General features: G+C 35.9%; 1 protein-coding gene across 1 annotated transcript in view; it reads right to left on the reverse strand.

The window, feature by feature from the left end:
• Positions 1–20,204, reverse strand: part of LOC106902792 (chromosome unknown open reading frame, human C14orf39) — a 32,354-nt gene extending 12,150 nt beyond the window's left edge. Inside the window, exons 1-8 of the mRNA XM_014966578.1 lie at positions 20,148–20,204; positions 19,765–19,821; positions 16,358–16,484; positions 10,970–11,059; positions 6,687–6,874; positions 6,163–6,205; positions 5,542–5,662; positions 4,285–4,379 (exon numbers count right to left, since the gene is read on the reverse strand). Coding sequence (XP_014822064.1) covers positions 4,285–4,379; positions 5,542–5,662; positions 6,163–6,205; positions 6,687–6,874; positions 10,970–11,059; positions 16,358–16,484; positions 19,765–19,821; positions 20,148–20,196 — 770 coding nt within the window. The 5' untranslated portion in view covers positions 20,197–20,204. The remainder of the gene's footprint in view (positions 1–4,284; positions 4,380–5,541; positions 5,663–6,162; positions 6,206–6,686; positions 6,875–10,969; positions 11,060–16,357; positions 16,485–19,764; positions 19,822–20,147) is intronic.

Raw genomic sequence — 20,204 nt, forward strand, 5'->3', positions numbered from 1 at the left:
GAGAAGGCTGAGGGGAGACCTTAGTAATGCTTCCAAGTATCTAAAGGGTGGGTTGAAGGAGGCTGGAGCCGGGCTCTTTTCAGTGGTTCCCAGTGACAGGACGAGGGGCAACGGGCACAAGCTGGGCCATGGGAAGTTCCACTCCAATGTGAGGAAGAACTTCTTTGGGGTGAGGGTGGCAGAGCCCTGGCAGAGGCTGCCTAGGGAGGGTGTGGAGTCCCCTTCTCTGGAGATCTTCAAGCCCCGCCTGGATGCTCCTGAGTGATGTGCTCTGGGCAGCCCTGCTTTGGCAGGGGAGTTGGACTGGAGGATCTCTAGAGGTCCCTTCCAACTCTGACAATTCCATGACTCCGTAATACATCAATCAAAAACTCAAGAATAATAAAAGATTAAAAAGAATCTGCATTTCTTTCAGTGACAGTAATTATAGATATTACCTGTGTCAAGAATGAGTACTACAGGAAATAATATGTGTGTATGGCTGGCGTATCTTTAAATTCAGATGCAGAAAGTGCAAAAACAAGGAGAAGTGAAAACAGAGCTAAGCACAGAACCCTGCCTAAAACTGTTTCACTTTGATTAAAATGGCTTATTTGGCCACTTCACCACAATCATTGTTCAAAAATGAATTGAACAAGGTTGCTGCTGCTGAGGTCATGAGTTAGATTGCCATAAAGCATTTTGTTTTTACAGAACTTGTTTAAAAGTTTCTGGAGTCAGTTTCCATGTGCTTCTGTAAAGCCTATCAGACAACTCCGTATTTCTAAAATTTCACTCTCCATATTCTTTTACTGGGCGTATCTATTCAGAAGAATATATCAGTGGCAGAGTTACAAACAGGACTCAAAAGCTCTGAAGTTAGGTATTTTTTAAGTAACAAAACCTCCCAAAAGAACTTGCAATTAAACTTTATGCATATGCAATACACCTGCTCCCTTCCCTCCCCACAAACTCTATTGAAAAAAAACCAACACGCGCAACTTCTCTGACAAAATCAAACTGCATATTGAAGCTGAAAATACTCCAAATTGCTGTAACAAGAAAGATCATTTCTCTTCTTTTCTCTATTTCATTGTTAGTAGACATCTGAGTAGATAAAAAAATCTTTATCTTGATCCATACGGCAAAATAGATAACTTTTTTTTTAACTGAAGTGCAAAGAAAAAAATAGATATTCTTAAGGCAAAATAAAATCCCATCTCCTTAGCAGTAGCTTCTTCTCTGTAGCATATTGAAGCCCAAAGATTAATATGATCTTATCTTCACTACAGGAATCAAGCGTATTTAATTGCATATGAAGAATCACACTTGCTACTGTGGTATTTACCAGGGATCTCTACTGAAGCCACGGTCAGCATTCCTCATCAGGCAGATGCCAATAAGTCCTTTTGGAAGCAGGACTTATTTAATAACTAACTGCCATAATGACTAGTAACTACTAACTGCCTATGAGGCTGTGGTCAGCACACAGCTGACTCTTCATATATATTTACAGTTAGAAGTCCAAAACCAGCTTTATAAGTATTTTTCCAAGAACTGTATTACAAAGTTTGTTCCCTTGATCAGTAAAAGCTAATCACTTGTAATGCAAAGATACCAAAAGATCTGCAATAATCCTCCATGGAATATCCTTTACAAGAAGTTTTAGCAAAAATCTCTCACTTGGAATATAAGATATTTTAGCTATTTAGAGGTGGAATTAATAGATAATCACATTTTAAAAAATAAAGAAAATAAATTACCCAAATTCTGTTTGCTCTCACAATCATTTTACAAAAGCAGAGAGAATGAACATGATATAAGCCAAAGCACAGTTCAAGATGTCAGCCTCCTTATGTAATAATCTCTATGGAAAAATCAAGACCAGAGCTTCAAAATAGTCAAGTCCTATTCGGTGATTAATTAGAACTCTTGATCTGGAAATTTTAACTACGATACTTGTCTGTTGAACTATGAAAGCCCACTAATCAGAGAAAACAGCTGGAATAAGATGAGGAATCTGTGTTTTGCTGTCAGCCTCATCAATGACTAGCTGTCCAGCAGTAAGTGATTCAAACTAAAATGTTTGAAGCCTTTTAAAAGAACAGTTACCCTGACATCTTTCTGCCCAAAGGAGAACATATATATCAGCACCTATTTATTAACTTCAAAGTTGGCTTTCTGTCTTCTAGCCCTCTAAAGCATTTAATGAGTATTAATTTGTACATTGCTCTGCTCAGTGCTTTCATGGCTCTGTTCAGTTCTTTCCCTTGATGCTGCTGGTTTCATGCTGGTCTGCATTAGTTCATCAGTACAACTGCTATTTTTTATTATTCTTCCTCTTCTTTTGTGGCAGAAGATTAAGATATCTCCTTTTCTTCACAAAGTTCTCTTTGCTTGGTAGCAACCTCATAGCGACTGCAGAACACCTCACAAGACTACTGCCTTTGGTACCCATATTCTACTCTTATATTTTTGTACTTTGCCTTGAGTCTGCCAAGGTTTTAATTCGTATGACTCATTATGTTAGCACCTTTTCTGTCTGTTTTTTCATGGTGTTTATAATCACATATTCATAATATGACCATTTTTAACATCGGTAGTTACTTAATCAGACACTTCTATGCTTTCTAGTGAAGACCTTTTTTTAATATACCAATGCCAAATGGGGATTTCTGAAAACAATTTTTATACCATTTTCTACAAGCCTTCATGCTATGGTTATCTTTGACATAATTAAGCTTTAAAATTTACTCTAGGAAAAACGTATTAATTAATAACCAGGTCATGGTCTGGTACCATATGCTGTATCATGTAAATGTATATGTGGAGGTTAAATGGCAATGTGAGTTAGGATTGCGTAAAATGTTTGCAACATCTTATAACCATGATGCAAGCCATGGAATTATCGCTTCAGTAAAGAGCACCAGAATGATCTATTTATATGCAATTGAGGCACAACTTCAGGTGAAAGTACAAAGACCTTAAGATTCCATGACATGGAGTCATGGCAGGTCTAGCAATGCACTCTGTGAATTCTTTTCCATGAGGAGCCTCTGACTGAGTGCTTCTTACACTTCCACGTGCAGAGCACAGATCTCTGCCTTTTTGCTTTCTGCAGACTGAACATACATGGGTTTTTTGAGAAGTCAAAGGGAGTGCCTCCCATCTTTTTTTTACCTAGTCTTAAAACTAAGGTGGATTTCTTGCTTTCCTATATTTCTGAGGTCTTGCCAATTACAAGAAGCTAATATAAGAAGGTAGAATGCATGTAAAGGCTTAAGCCACAAAAAGTTATTCATCCGTATAATTCATAGGTCTGTAAGAAGATATTAAAGACTTAAAATGCGCCTGTGGAAAGGCTCCTAGGGATGACTAAAATCATAGATGACACATTTCTATAGATATAGTCCACTAAATCCCTATTTAAAGCCCTAAAAAGCTTCTTTTTCAAGAACACCCTATTGTAAAATCACTTGGACAAAGTCTTTTGGACCATTTTAAAATGGATTTTGGTTTAAAAGCATCAGCTCTAAGGGTGATATTTCTGCATTCAGAAGGACTCCAGGTAAGTGCAAGATAGTCCTGATGGTGATTTTCAGTCATTGTAATTGATCTTATATTAAAGTGAGTCCCAGTTGTAAATGACCACTGATTAATTTACTAAGCCATTAATCCTGTCTACGAAACTTTCACTCATGTTTGTTTTTAAGAACTAAGTTAATAGTTAAATTTCTTAAGTAGTTCAGAGCTGAAGGCAAATGAAACCCTGACTCTTTTTTCCCCAGATATGCATTTAGTAGAGTTAATGTATTTTATCTCTGACTGCACAGTCACTGTAGTTGTATTCAAAACTCGTAAAACTCTTCACGTCCGTCTATCAACAGCAGCTGTGAGGAGCAAAGGTTCATGTGAAACCCTGACTCTTTTTTCCCCCAGATATGCATTTAGTAGAGTTAATGTATTTTATCTCTGACTGCACAGTCACTGTAGTTGTGTTCAAAACTCGTAAAACTGTTCACGTCCGTCTATCAACAGCAGCTGTGAGGAGCAAAGGTTTCTACAAAATACTTTTGAATAGTATGTTTCCAGATACATTTAGCTTCCAAGAATCAAAATTTGCCAGTATCTTAACCCCAAGAAATATAAAACTTTTAAAACGACATAATTAAATCACATGACCAGAGTTAGAGAAGCTTGCCAGTCATTATTCAGCAACAATTTGTGTTTTGTGTCAGCCTTTGTGTAAACGGTAAGATAGTACTCTGTATGAAAGCAAGGGAAAGAAAGCATTTTTAAGTGTACCTTTCTTTAAAGTCCTTTGGCTTCTCTAGACTTTTCTGATTTTTCCCTTCAATCATTTTGGAATTATTTTGATCTTCTGTAGTCTCTTCAAATGTCTTAAAAGATAAAGAACAAATACAAATCGAGAAAGTTTGAAAAGTTATAGTTACATGCTGCAAATGCTTTCTAAATCTGATGAATCAGTGCACAGTAGTAGAGTTTTTGTAGCCAAGAGGGTCTGCAGAAATAATCAGAACACTGTTAAAGAGAGGCAATATTTTCTGTTGGACCAACTGTAACTACTGGAATAAACACAGAAGTTTTTGAGCACAGACTCTACACATCTATTCAGAACAAGATGCTCCTTACATGGTCTCATTCATACTTAAAAATAAATTCACCACATTCCTTTGTACTGTATGTTTATACAGCACATACCCACGTTAGGAACTTTAGTCTGCAGCTCTGAGTGTCAAACAGTATCACAAAATATAAACAGAACACACCACCTGTGCACAATATGCTTCTATCAGCCGAAGCAGGCACGGCTGACAGGGGTAAACGGAGTCCCTGATCATCTGGTCCAGAGAGGTAAAAGTGTCCAGATGCCACACTATAAAAACTTACCAAACTCTTTACAAGATTGACCTATGGGGCTTCTGAGGCTTAGGAGAGACCTTTTACCACCTAGCAGAGGACAGGGTCAAAATGTCCTGACAAAGTAATTTTTTGGAAGACCATCCCTTTGGAATCAGTGCTTTTTCTAGTCAGTGGAACTGTACTGATCTCTTGTCTAAAATCTGCAGGTTTACATCTGAGTATTATTTACCCACACATTTTATACTGGAGGGGGAGGAGGAATTTACATTGTTTGTATTGTAAAGCGTATTTAGTTAAACACAATCATATTAACAAAGCCTTAAAAACCAGCAGGATCTGTGAAATCTAGATACTCAAGCCCTGGGGCTCACTAAGGAATGGCCCTGCTATATTTTGAAGTGTATTCTCTGGCCCTCTTGAAATAGCACGTGACACACTGTCTTGACAGAAATTATGGTGTAAACTGAGGTCAACAGAAAGCAAGCTTTAAGAGCCTTTACATTAATGGACCCCTCATTTTTAAGGAAACATACCTGATGCTATAGAAACATAATTGCTAATACTGCAATCATCCTGTTGGCCCATGTGTCTGAAAACACACTACTTTTTCTAGGTTTCAGAAAATATAATGGTGGTAGATATAACTACATATATAAAATAAAATTAAAATACATTTACCTTTTTTAAGTAAATTATTTTCATTTCTAATTCATCTGCTTCTTTTTCTAGTTCAATGGACTCTTGCATAGCAACTGCAGCAAGCTTTAACATTTCCTGTGTTTTTTGCCTCGAAGAAGCACTTTCATGTTATGGAATATAGATTACAGCGTTACATTTTTTAACCAAGGGATACCATCAGATCCCTGACCCCTCTATGCCATAAGTGCAGATGCGAGATGTGCAGAAAGCTCTGTCAAATCTGCATTTCCTTGACAAATCTTCAAATCAGCTTTTCCCCCTTAATTAAGCATTATGAAAGGTATGTCATTAAGTGATTTTTTTTTTTTCTTTCCTCAAAATGCTCCCATAAATTTAAACTGAAGAGTATTATTTGACCTTCCATTTTCTCACAAAGGAATCCTAATGCTGCCACTCTAAACACCTGCTCTAGTGGGAGGTGTCCCTGCCCGTGGCAGAGGGGTTGGTACTAGATGATCTTTAAGGTTCCTTCCAGCCCAAACCATTCTATGATTCTATGAAATATATAAATAATTACTATACTTTCTAATATAAAGTTGTGAAAGGTAAATAAAAATTTTCTTCCCTGTCAGCTGCATAAATACTACAAATCAAGGATACATCTGTATAGCCCAATCATTTAGGGATTTAAAAGGAACAGGCTCTGCGGAAATAAAATTTAATTTCAGATCATTAATTCACAAATCTGATTTTCCTTACAAATACAAGATAAATTAATAGATCAGCAGCACTTACCTTTACTTAGTACACATAACAGAAATAGTATAATAGAGTGTAATGCCACTCAAAACAGCACTTACAAAGATATGAAAAATAAATTTACACTTTTGAAAGGGTAGTTCTAAAGTCATTTTAGGACTTCTTTACCCCAAAAATCCCAATGGCAAATCTCTCCCTGTTACATTCATGGCTTGGAGAAGGGAATATTAGTACATATACTCTAAATTCTTCTTTAAAATCTCAGTTAGCTACAGATTTTTTTCCTAAAAATGGCGTTACAAAAAGAAGGTATTTTTATTAGCTTAAGAGAAATTGTAGAAAATCAGAGGACTTCTGTACATCACTTTGAATGTGCAGTACACTACCCATAGGCTCTACTGTGAAAGCATTGATAATAGGAATACCCATAACATCCAAGCAAGCATCTTCTTTCCATTTGTATTTTTCACACCGTTTCAAAAGTCTGGTTTGGATTTCTTCAAATTCTTTCTTTTTTTTGTAATACTCCTGTGCAAGAGCAGTTTCTGCATATTTTTCACGGTGTTCCTTCAAAATCTCTTTATACTGGGTTATGTAATCCTGATACATTTTCCTAAAAAAAAACCAAAACAGTAATTTAACGGTTTTTTACATGAAGCCATTGTTTATAAGGGAAAAAAATACTAATTTATGACATCAGCTCAATTAGACTTGCTGGAAAAAAGACAGATTATATTTAATATACCACTATTTGGCTCTATTATTAATTTCAATTTTCTTTAAAAGAAAGACCATGCTGTATATAACAAAGAATACACTCATGACGTAAAAACCAGTCAAACTTCATTGTTCCGAAAGCAATGTAGATCACACCATACTGAAAAGCAGCCTGGCAGATGACAAATTTTTTGGCCCCGTGTAATTATCGTGAAAACTGACTGGAAGCCAAATTCTCTGTTCGGTTTCCCCAGAGCTGTATCAAACTTACAGTAAAAGAGAATCTGGCCCAGCATTCCATATTTAGAGCAGCCTGATGCATCACTGGACTAAGAGCCGCCTCCAAGGAGATGCTGAGTAATCTGTGTCTGACTCCAGAAAGCCTTAAACACACCCATTAGTCACACTAAAACAATAGGACTATTCATGCTTAAGGTTAAGCAAACACTTAAACGTTTAACTGGCAAAGAGCCAGACTGCTCCGCTCCCTGTAGTACTGCCATCTAAATTCATGTTAGGCTAATAGCAGTTCACTGATGTCATGTGAATACGTAGCTACAAATTATTAAAGCAGGCAGCGTCAATTAATGCTCATGGCATTTAAAAAACTTTAAACCCGTTTTTTAAAAAAACACACTATAAAAACAAACAAATACCGTAACAAGTAATAGGAGTAATTCATCACATAAAGCTGAAAATTGACCAATGTAATGTTTTCTCACTCAGGCAAGGAGTTTACAGGAGGATAGATTGCAAATATTCAACTATCTCATTGATGTTGTTTTTTTTCAAATGCTGATATTCTATGCCCCTTATTCCTGAAAAAAGATAAGCTTAGGTATATGCAAAATACGTAAATTTGATCGTGAGCATTTATGCAGATGGCACACGTCTATAAAGAGATGTCACAGGTACAGACATCCAGCACATATTGTTAACACAGACCAGTCGTTTAACTGAGAAAGAAATATTACGCAAAGTTGCTTGATGTCAGAATGTGCCAATACAAAATCACAGAAGGTGAAGGAAATGTCATCCTCTAAGAAAAAGTTACGTGAACAACAGAGAAAGGCAAATTTAAAAAATTAAGTTATTAGTATATACCTGTAGATTAGCCAGAAATTCCTTTATGAAACTAGTTATGGTGCATAACAGCAACTAAAGGCCACCTGTTTACCTGCACCATGAATAAAGCCTACACTGAGGAACAGCTCTCACTGATTGCAAAGCATACAGTGTTCCTCTTTAAAGAACATGTTTTATCTCAAACTGCTATTAATCATTTACATGCAGCATGATGAAAGGCAGACACTCCTGGCTGCCCACTGACTAGTCCAGGCAATGGCACAGAGAAAACTTTGTGTCCAAATTTGACAGAAGAAGCTTCTGCTCTTACAAAAGGAAAATGAAAGTCACAGGCAAAAAAAAAAAAAAAAGTAAGATCTTAATTTTCAAATAAAGCTACACTCCAGGCATTAGTTTCTGATAAATTGACTGAAGTTCACTACATCTGTTCAGGGAAAAGAAGTCGTAGATCAACACTGTCAAACCAAGGAACTGACAGTTCCCAAATTTTGTGTAGAAAATTACATCAATCTATTTGTTTTTCTACATGGATGGTATCGGAAACCTAATTTTCTTGATTTACGGAATATTTGCGTATACCGTACAAAATTTCCCAGGTATGAAAGATGGAAAATATTCAGTTCAATTTAATTTAATAGATGCTACAAACAATGACCGAGCAACAAAGAAATTTGCTGATATACAAATAAGAATGAATTACTAATAAAATATAAGTAAAAATATAAAAATAGAAATATGTAAAATAATTTGTTGTCGCAGATGCATTTCAAGCTTCTGAAAATAATCCTCAAACTTTATGTTCTTTTCCCAAAACATATTTTCCACAAATTAAAATTTGTGGCTATGTATAGTACAGTATAGTGTAGTATAGTGCAGTAGTCTTGAGAAACTGTCACTGTTTTTAATATTTTTCCTAAGTAATGCACATCCTCCAGTTCATGCAGCTAAACAGGCTATTTAGAATTCAGCACTGTTCACAGTAATGAGACAAAGTTTTAATCTGACGACAATGGGAAAAGGACACCCACAAAACCCCTGCAAATTATGTGGTTAGCTATTTATTTCTCCTTCCTTCTTCATATCACTTATTTCAGGATGAACTTCCAGCTCATATAGGTGTTCTTGTATGTTCTTGAAAGCAGTAACAATGAAAAAATGTGGAATGTTTTTAAAACCTCCATAATAAGTGCCTAATTAAATGAAAACTGATCTGCCCATCTTTTTAAAACATCTTCCCATCTAAAGCAGTATGTCCTCAGTGCCCCCAAATGCCAGGCTAAAAAGCACATTTAGCATATAAAGTTATAAATGTCTGAATTTTTCTTCCTAATTTAAATATTTAGAGATTGATGAATGCTTATGTTGCAGATTTGAACATCTCATCAAATGCTTTGGTATAGAAGGACTATATTTGAAGGACCACTTTTGTAAAATATGTTAATTAAATTTATTTTATGATTTGTAGTCATGATGTCTTATAATTAAGTTCGGGAAAACAGATCAAACACTTTCATGTTGGAATTGAAACTAGTTATCTAAAGAAGCAATTTAAAAGTAATGCTCCTTTGGCTTGTCAGCTCAAATTAGTGAAAGCCAAAATGGCTTAATCATAGACTCATAGAAAGCAAATTTAGCCTTGTTTTTCACCAAGTATAGAGGTCTGAACAGGAAGACAGATAAGCTACTAACTGAGTTAATTAAAGGCTATCAGGCATGCTATTTTTGCTGTCTTGGACAACTGGCAAAAAGAACACCTAGAAAAGAATCAAAGCTGACATTTTAAATTACCTGAAGTTACACCTCTAAATTGGTATTTAGATATCTATATGGGTCTGCTGTGATTTTTTCCCCATAGGGCTAACCAACCTCTTGCCCTTCACAAGATGATCAGTAAAGGTGAAAAGGTGAGCAACCTCTCTAAAATGAAGATCAATTTCACCTGAATGCAAAACAGAACTACAGAGGGTTAACTTGGAACACCAAATATTTAACATTTCACTGAAAATCTTCAGGGACTGTTCTTATTTCCATTGAATACAGGGAGCTACATTGCATAACTAATAATTTCTTTAAACCCCAGAATCTAATTAATGAAGATGAATTAACTGAAATGCCACTTACTGAACAAAACTGAACTTGCAATTAATAGAATCTTAGCCACAGCTGGTCTTAAAATGGCTTGAGACCAGGCTTTCCTGAGCCACTCATCCTATATTTCAAATTTACATGCTTTGTAGTTATTTTGAAGAATATATAGCAGTATACAAAAACCTGATTTGTATATTCTAATAATCACATGCAATTCATATTCACAAATAAAGGAAAGCGTAAGATTATCTGGATGCTTCTAATTCTTATCTTACTTAGTCCATATATGAATTTAAAGGCTTAGATTTAGCTAAATGACGCTTCTGAACAAAAACATAAGACCTGTGTTTTTTCAGAAAAAGCCTTCCCAAACCTGAATATCTGAAACTACTGAAATCACAGTATACATGGAGACATGTCATAATAATGGCAAAAAAAAAATCATTAATAAACATTATGTATCCTCCTGTAAATATGTTATGATATTTCATATTTCTGCTGAAGCTGAAATATTAATTGCCTTTATTTCTAGTGTTTTCTTGAAATGTAGGCAATTAAACCATGTTCTGAAAAAGCATAATAGGTATCTGGGAAGCAATTAAATTTGAAGAAGCCATATTTTATCCTATTTAACTACAAAACAAGGTATGACCTCATAATAATTTAAACTGAAAATTCTTTTAATTACTCAGTCACTTATATTATCCTGAACAGTTTATAACAACTCTTCGACACAGACTGCACTATCTTTTCTGATCAGTTTAGACAGATTAATAGTACTACTGCTAGAAACCTCATCTCACATGTTCATAGATACCTCTCATTTTCTGTAGATTCTTGTAAAGCTTCAAGTTCATTTTTCAAATATTCTTCATGCTTGCTAAGAATTACATAAGTGGGCTTCCAGCTGTGGAGAAAGCCCAAAAAAAAAGAAAGCATATAAGTGGTCTTCCTAATAAAAAGCCATTCAGAAATGAAAATATCAGGTTACTTTAGCTTACAAGAACAAATAATTTACTTGATGTTATGAAAGTGAAACATAAATGGGTTTAGTACAGAAAGCTCTCACATGCATACTTCTATTTTCTTAAAATTTAAAAGCTGAAAATCCAAGAATATATAGGATTAGAAAACATTATAAAGCACTTTTTAAGGAATAAATGATGTGAGCTTCACAAATTTTTAGAGCTTAATACTAAGCAGTTAGGTATCTAAATCCACATTTTAGGTACATTTACAACACCATCAGTAAACCCTTTAGATATGTAAGATCTTCTCGTTGGAGATGCACACAGTTCATTCTCACCACCACCGTCAGCACCTACCTCATATCTAAATGTGTATAGCAGTCACAAACTCAGAATTTTCTCCATGTACTAAGCAAGTTCTGCTCAGAAAACAGCCAGAAAGGGATGCTGTCTTTCCGTACAATAGCCCAGACACTGGGAGCACTGACCTGGTCGTTTGGAGTCACAGGTCCACACACCACCTCTTAAATAATAAATTAATGGCAGACAAGAACTGAACTCCAGTTGTTGTCAAGTAACATCGTTTTCCACGTCTAAGTCATCATCCACATATATTTTCATATTTCGCAGAGTTGATACCTGGCTATATAGTATATCTACATTGTTAAATGCACCCATTCCAGAAACCTTCTCCAAACAAGAGGTGCTGGGTGGCTCGTACTCAGCTCATAACTAGATTCCTCTAGAGTAAACTGATGGATCCACATTCTGTAATGCTTAGCCTGGATCTCCTCTCACGTGCCTCCCCTACAGCCCTGAAACACAATTAATTCATTTTTTATTCTTCATTTCAGGAGCGTCCTATCAGGTAGGAGCTATGATGCAGCCCACCAAAGTGATTTTCTTGCAGCAGGATGCTGTAGATCGTACTGAAAGCAGAGCAACCTCAGGGAATGCATGAAGGACTTAGGACTAATGAGCTAATAGCACTTTCTCAACATCCAGGTATTAGAGATGCCTCTTCCTTGTACGTGGGAACTCCACAAAAACAGGCAGATAAACTTTCTGATTCAAGTGAAATTCAGATGTGGTCTTCAGGAGAGGCACATAACGGGTCTTTAAATAGAAAGCATCCTGCCTGAAAAAAAGATGGTGTAAGGAACATGAATATCCAGGCCTAGATGTCTCCTACCCTCCCAGCTGAGGCAACAGCTATCAGAAAAGACATTTTCACAGAAAGTTCTAACTGAACAGATGGCCAAGATGTTGCTCAGTTAAAGATGGTAAGAAATAAATTAATGGAGCCTCCAAACAGACATCAAAGTATTGTGAGGTGAGGGAAAAAGCAGAAGAATATCTTGTCTACGGAGCTACACAGGCATATGTGCTACCTACAAACACTGCTCATTCAGATAGAATGACCTCTGTAACGACAGGTTGTCAGCAGGCAACTTCTGGGATGCTGGGAGCTGAGGATCAGATGATGGCTGATGATGGTCTGGCCTACAGACCAGGCTAGAGCAGGGCAGAGATCCTATTTCTGATGAAAAAAAAAAAATCACGTGCTCCCCGCAAGAGAACCTTCTATAGAAAAAATATCTCAAGTCAGGGCTTAGTAATCTATAAATTCAGCTTTTGCCCAGAATACAACCTACCCTGAGGCAACACAAGCACCTACAAGGAAGTTTGTCTGAGTGGAACTACCTGTGCTAGGAGATAAACACACACTCCCCATTTTAGGAACACATATATAGATGCTCTGAAGAAAGAAAAATCCCTAAGGACTGAAGAGACTAATTGAATCTGGAACAGCAGAGATACAGTTACCCTTAAAGAGTTACATCAACAAGGAGGGGTGAAGAAACGGCAACAGAGAACAAGGTTGCAACTGAACAAATAACTCCTGACTGGACAGGGGAGAGCAACTGAGGATCTCTGGTTCCCTTTGCACTGCGTATTCATGGGGAGGGTAAGTAAAAGGCATTTTTGGATGCGAGCATGCATCGCTCCAAAGCTTCAGTAACAACTAACTTAACGCAAGTTCCATCAAGGAAATGAATAAAGAACAAAGACCTTACAATTAATTTCTGAAGTCCAATAACCTTGAACAAAAAATAATGTACTCCAGGTGGTGAGACAACACAACGTATAATCAACGTTTATAACAGCAGCAAAGTTTGTCAACAAAAAAGCTGAATGGGAAATTGCAGCATCCATTCAGGAAATTTAGCACTATTGGCACAAACTGTTTGACACCACTCATGATTAAAAATGTAATTACAAAATGCTGTTTCACCGTATCTACTGCATATTCAACAGAAAGCTGAATTTTTAAAGGGACAGATTTTTAAAAACATAGAAACCAACATACTTATATAAAAATGTAGTGGCACACAAACGCTGTGATCTACTCGGAAAATTCCATGCCTTTCTTTGGGGGGGAGGGGGGGGGGGAAGTAATGAAAAAAGTGACAGAGCTTTTACTTATCAAAGTAGAAGCCATGCTGTGGGTTACACTTCGTGTTCACATCTATTCTGCGGACATGCAAAAAACACACAGTACAAGTAAACACAACAAGGTAAACAGGATCCAAGCAGCTCAGCTCTTAGTTTGCTAAATGCATCACTGTTTCTGAGAGGTTCTTGGCAGCCATCACGTTTATTTGTCCTTCTTTTCATCAGGTAGGGTATAAAAAAAATCTTTATCCACACTAATCTGAACGCAATAAAAATATCCTGCAGTTTGGTTGGTGGGACAAGACAACAATTTATTTTCCAAATTAGCAACATTCTGAGTTCATCTGGCTGTTTTATTTTATTTCCATGAAACCTCACCTTCCTTGAACATCAATTTAAAAAACAGAAGAGAAGCAATACAATTGGAATAGGTTCCATCAGAAGTATTTCACCACTTCTTATTGTTCTGGGATCAACATTTCTGGTTTGAATCATTCAAGAAACTAAATATTAGGAAAATGTAATCACTGGCCTAAAAATATACATTTGGTTTTGGTCATTTTGTGCCTTCAGTTCTTTGTTACATAGACCAATATGGATTTCTCTAGAAAACAACAGTATACCAATAGATCCATCTCACATATCATATTTTCTGTAGACTTGTTGAATATAAGAATCCCATATTTTGTTCAGAGACTTCAAACTTGCTTCAATATACTTACAACATCTGGTAATCCAGATAAAAAGATGTTTCTTTGAGAGGTCCATTGAGCATTAACGGCAATTAGTCAACAATGAGGGTGATCATGACTCCAAAACCATATTTGAATTTACAAAACCAACATTAGAATCACGGCCAGTAAATACAGAGTATCAACTAGAACAAATTTTAGAAGTTTAAGATTATTCTACTACATAAGTACTCTAATTGTCTCATCTTATACCTAGGGCTTGTTTATTGCAGTTTTCAGTATGTCATTAAATGACATTTTCAATAATTTAAGACACAAAGTCTCTACTTTTCTGCAAGTATTGTCCTCCTATGAATACATGTATTCATTCATGAGTCACTTCTCATTTTCAGTCCCTCTACACTAATGCCATTAATTATTCTTTGTAGGCCCCGAGCCAAATCCCATTGAATTCAATGATTAAAATTTAGATCAGATCCTTATTTTGACTCTTAATTTTTTATTTCTTTATTTGCATCACCTAACAGTTTGTGATTTGCAAACAGATTTGCAACTTCTAAAGATATTTAAGGAAGTAGCACGATGGTTTCAGAAACTTATAAAAGTGCTCACTTTATACTTCATTGGAGGCAAGAATTTAATGTAAAGGAAAATTGGAATTTTCTTGTCAAGGTCAAATCCTTTCCTAACTCTTGTTACGATAAAGCTACAGATCAGTATGACATGGCAATTGATTCAAACAGCTCGTCAGTATACCCACTTCATTCACTAATGATTGCATTCTTCTGTTTTCAGAGAGTTCAAAATAGCCTGACACTATCTTTACTTCTCTTTTTATTCTTAGAAACACCCACATTCTCCATTTACATCCTAAAATAAAACTTCAAATATATATTACAGATGTTTTGTTCAAGTACTTATTTTTTAAGTATGGAATTGCAAGAAAACAAAACAGAATTTGCTAACAATTCATCACTTCAGCTGCCAAGAAACTAGACAGACTGTGGAGAGATGAACACTGCAATGGAAAGACAAGATTATATCCGGGCCAAAATCTCTGTATCGTCAAATACAGATGTGCCTTTCTAGCTACCCTTGCAAACACCTGAGATTTTAATTTTTAAAAATTAGACATTCCATGTCAGTAAGAAAAAACTCCTTGTTGCAAAATTCTTGCTTGAGAAACTTCCAATTACTAAGACTCAAAAGTGACCTGCTTTTAAAACTTCCACTAGCAGTCTGAAAGAAAAATTTCTGTGAAGAAAACTGTGAACTGCAACCTATTGCCTTCATCAAAACAGCGCACCTAGAAGAGCAATTCTGTAGTAAAAATTATACCAAAATGCGCCAGTAGAAGTACACACGTATCTGTATGCAGAAGCAGTTATGACACATCTTAGGAGAGAATATGTACAAAATAAAAAGTAATGCAAAACATGTGAGCAAAGAGTATAAATATGCTTCAATTTCAGGAAGCCAAATTCAGAATTAAACAAAGAAGAACATAATGGAGCCTTACTATCACTGATAGTTATTAAATTTTTTAAGTTTAAAAAATTTAAATTCCTAAAGCAGGATTCCTAATACTGTTCAAATTTGACAGAACTTCACTGATAGTTATTAAATTTTTTAAGTTTAAAAAAGTTAATTTTTTTTTAAATTCCTAATACTGTTCAAATTTGACAGAACTCACATCCATCCAAATACAGAAAAATTATGTTTCTATTATTCTATTCTAATGAAAAACTAAACCAAACTTAAATTAAATTCCTAATACTGTTCAAATTTGACAGAACTCACATCCATCCAAATACAGAAAAATTATGTTTCTATTATTCTATTCTAATGAAAAACTAAACCAAACTTAAATGTGGTCTTTTTTTCTGTAATCTGCTTTTTCAGGGGGTGGATAATACTGCAATTTTTGTACCTGACGATTTGCAGCTCAAAAAAAAAAAAAAAAGAACACTAAAGTTTTCTTTAACAACACTCCTGTCTGAACACACAAATACATGTTTTTACACTACTTCCTCACTGATTTTCTTAATGCCATCTGTAACTCCAAAGTTCGGGCTATATTATACTTACACATTACAGCTCTCCTTACTACTCTTGTTTTGCTTGTGCAAATCAGCAATTGCATCACTGCAGTTCTTTATATTTTCCTCCAACCTAGCAATTTCATTCTTTTTTTCTGTGATTTTTACAGTATACACTGAAATTAAAAATAAAAAGTAAGCATATGTATTTTCAACATATCCATGAAATAAAAAGTCTACATTTAGAATAATTCAAAATGTCTTCAAAACACTTAATCTCAATAGTGCCAGATGAGTGGACAGCCTGCAATTAAGCAAAGCAACAACAAATGAGTCAAAAATCTAGGGAGTTTCAGCTGCGTGGTGAGTACCTACATTATCTTCATATATTGTGAGATTGACTTTGGAAGAAAAACAATCATTTGTGCTGCTTCTGCACCCCATAAGCTGAAGTAACTATTAGTGGTAGAAATCAAAGCACTCTTAACAGTTAAAGCTGACCCTTCTTTTTTTTGTATTCCACAGTGTCTGCAGATACCAGAAGTAGTAAACAGGGAAAACAAGAGTGTAAACCACTCTGCCTCAGTAATGCTTGCAAGTGGGGAGACTAATTGGAGTACAAAAGTTGCTTGAGATAAAGGTGTTTTTCAATATTTGTTTTCTTTTACAGAAGTACAGAAACACATATTTTGAACGGGAAAGCTGACTACAAGAAGGGAAAAATAAAAACATCACTAAAGGCATAGAAGCAAGTTATTACTAGAAACAGAGAAATTAAAATTAAAACGGAATTTACGCAAGGTGGGAATGTGTAATGTATGATAAATTAATACAGGAGACAGAGGTTAATGAAAAACATGCACTATAATGTCAAATCCTCAAGCACTGTGATACCTGCAGAGACTCTTAACGCAGATTCTTAATTCTGCCTTTTCTAACAGCAGACAGGTTAGTAGAGAACCCATATTGTTGACCATGATCTGTGTTCTATTTCACAAGTAAAAGCTGTGAGCACTAACATGTATGCTCATGTTGCAATACAATGAGCACAACCAGGTGAGCATTTTCTTATCTGTGCCATTTATTTCTTTTTTTTTTTTCATAAAACGTCTCAGATTTCTTAGAGCCAAATCATCTCTTGCCATCACGGCTGCCCTAATGCGCTGTATGCCAAAGCTGGTGGCCCTAAACAGAAGTTAGTCACAGACATCCTGCCCTTCTCCAAGAAGGGATCTTAGTTATGTGAGATCTGTCCTGAGTTGTTTGAATTACTGCTCTAGAACTTCAGGTCATCCTGAAGTCTGGCTTGGGTTTCACAGTACTTGCTATATATTCACTTTCAACGCCACCTGTATTTATACCAGAAAAGAATACTTCTCAGAGAGAAACATCAGCCAGTGAAAAGCAGAAGATTCTCAATATATTTTAGTATCTTGAGTTATCCTGAACATCTTCAGTATCTTAATATTTTCAGTATCTGAAGTCAGTAACTTGCTTTTACTTAGCATGAAGCCTAACTATTGGACAACTGATACACGCTTCATTTCTGTAAAAAAAAACAGGTGTATTTGGAAGTATCCTGCAGATGACATTTTGAAATTTACCAAGATATAACTGTATTAACAAAACAGCTATACGCTTAACATTTCATTTGCTATTTTCTATAGATGAGCACTTCTGAGTCGTTCTACTCACACTTTGCTTTTGCAAGGACCCTGTGGATGGATGGATCCATTTCAGCTGACTTTACAATGCAGTCATCTACTTCAGGACTAGACACCCACGGCACTTCTGAGTTGTTCTACTCACACTTTGCTTTTGCAAGGACCTTGTGGATGGATGGATCCATTTCAACCAACTTTACAATGCGGTCATCTACTTCAGGACTAGACACCCACGGCTCCAGCCACACTCAGTGGAGACAAGCAGATATTTTTTAAAACTTACTTTGTCTAACGCACTTTAACCTCTTTCCTCAGGATAGGACAAATCACACCCTAAAAGTGTGCATTTCCCCTCCATGGGTTAGAAAGGGACTCTAGCCAAAAAGCCTGATGAATCTTCCACTAAAAGTCCGAGGCTGAATGCTACAACTGTTCTTCTGCCAAGTAATACACAGAGACAAAATTAAATCAGTAGAACTGCTTCTGGGTAAGTTCTTGAAGGATTTAACCCAAACTTTTAAAAGTATGAGTGTTGAGTTCACACTTATCTAGATATCTCTGAATTAAACACGCAAATAGCTGTGCCATGTTACTACACAGATTTTGGATTTTCCCTAAAACCATGCTCATTACTATAAAAGGCTGCACAAATGTTAAGAAAAACCTCAACTCTAAGTTTCAGTTATGTGACTGAAGAGTTAAACCAGAATTCTAGATATACCAGATTTAGTGTTACAGACGTTTAAGATGCTTCAGTCTAATATTGATAATCTTCTTAATGAAGAAGTACTTGCTTGGACATATCAGTCATTAGAGACGTTGCCATCAAAAGAAAAACCAATTAAGACTAGAACTCTCTCTTGGTCTTTTTCCGGAAGGTTATGAACTTCAGTATTTACCTAAGATTATTAGAGACATTGCCATCAAAAGAAAAACCAATTAAGACTAGAACTCTCTCTTGGTCTTTTTCCGGAAGGTTATGAACTTCAGTATTTACCTATGAAGTACCAGTGATGAGCACAGATGGTCTTTTTCCTGAAGGTTATGAACTTCAGTATCTACCTATGAAGTACCAGTGATGAGCACAGATACCCTCAAATTTTCTAAAGAACAGTTTCCTTACCACAATCATTCTTATGAGTGATATCACATAGTAGCATGGCAAAAAAAAAAAAAAAAAAAAAATCAGTCCAGACCTAAGTCCGTAATATTATGCTGTTTGTTAGTCCTGGGGAAAAAGAATTTGATGTGGAGAAAGAGTTTCTCATTGGGTTTACTGTTTTGAATTTCAAATACCATTATCAGCTGCTTGATTGTAGAAAAGAAGTACCAGGCTTGAGTAGGTAGTAACAACTGAGAGAACCTTCATTATTATAAGAAAACAGAGAGAGAAGAAGCAGTGAGGCAGAGGTCCAAATCTGGAAAGAACAAAAAAACACTAAGAAAGAAAGGGAGGCAAGTGGCAGATGTATCGAGCAAGCACAGCTGAATCAAAGGACTGCCAGTGACTGTGAGGAGCTGCAGAGTAAGAGCAGGAAATGGCGCAGCATGAAACTGGCTGTCCATGAGACAGCTGAACAGCATTAGCTGGAAGTCACAAGCAAAAGCAGAGTCTGCTGGGGAGAATGAGCAAGTATTGACGGCAAAAGATGAGGTAGGGTGAGAGCAGGACACGGGACAGCTTTCATTATTAGGTCTGCTTCCGCCCCTGAAACACACATGGACCAGGGCTAATGAAACAAGAGCAGTGTGTGTGCAACGTCTAATAAAATGATCATTTATCACTACTTACAATTTATCTGTTGCTTCACATGTTCTTTGGCATAAGAAGTTTGTTCTAGCTGGAAAACTAGGAGGAAAATAAACACTTTTTCATATAGATACAAAAATATGTATGAGTTGAGCTGTGAAACAAATGTACGTTGTGCAGCATTAATTGCACAAACACTGATTAACAAAGATTTTAACAAAATACTAAATACCAATTTTAGTATTAAATAGGTGCTAGTACCCCTCCCCATAACCTCAGAGCTAACAAAGTATTATGCAGGCAAACAAAAAAAGCCTTAATACTATAAACTTATTTGAAGTTAAAATAACTGTTTAAAGCAGAAAACATCACTATATGTCCTGCATTAGTAATTATGAATTAAAAAATATACGATAATGACCTACCAAACTCGAGTAGAAGTTTGTCTAAGTTGTTCAAAAGCCTGTCATTCATTGTGTAAA

This window comes from Calidris pugnax, unplaced genomic scaffold, assembly GCF_001431845.1.
Source record: "Calidris pugnax isolate Ruff unplaced genomic scaffold, ASM143184v1 scaffold74, whole genome shotgun sequence".
Classification (NCBI taxonomy): Eukaryota; Metazoa; Chordata; class Aves; order Charadriiformes; family Scolopacidae; genus Calidris; species Calidris pugnax.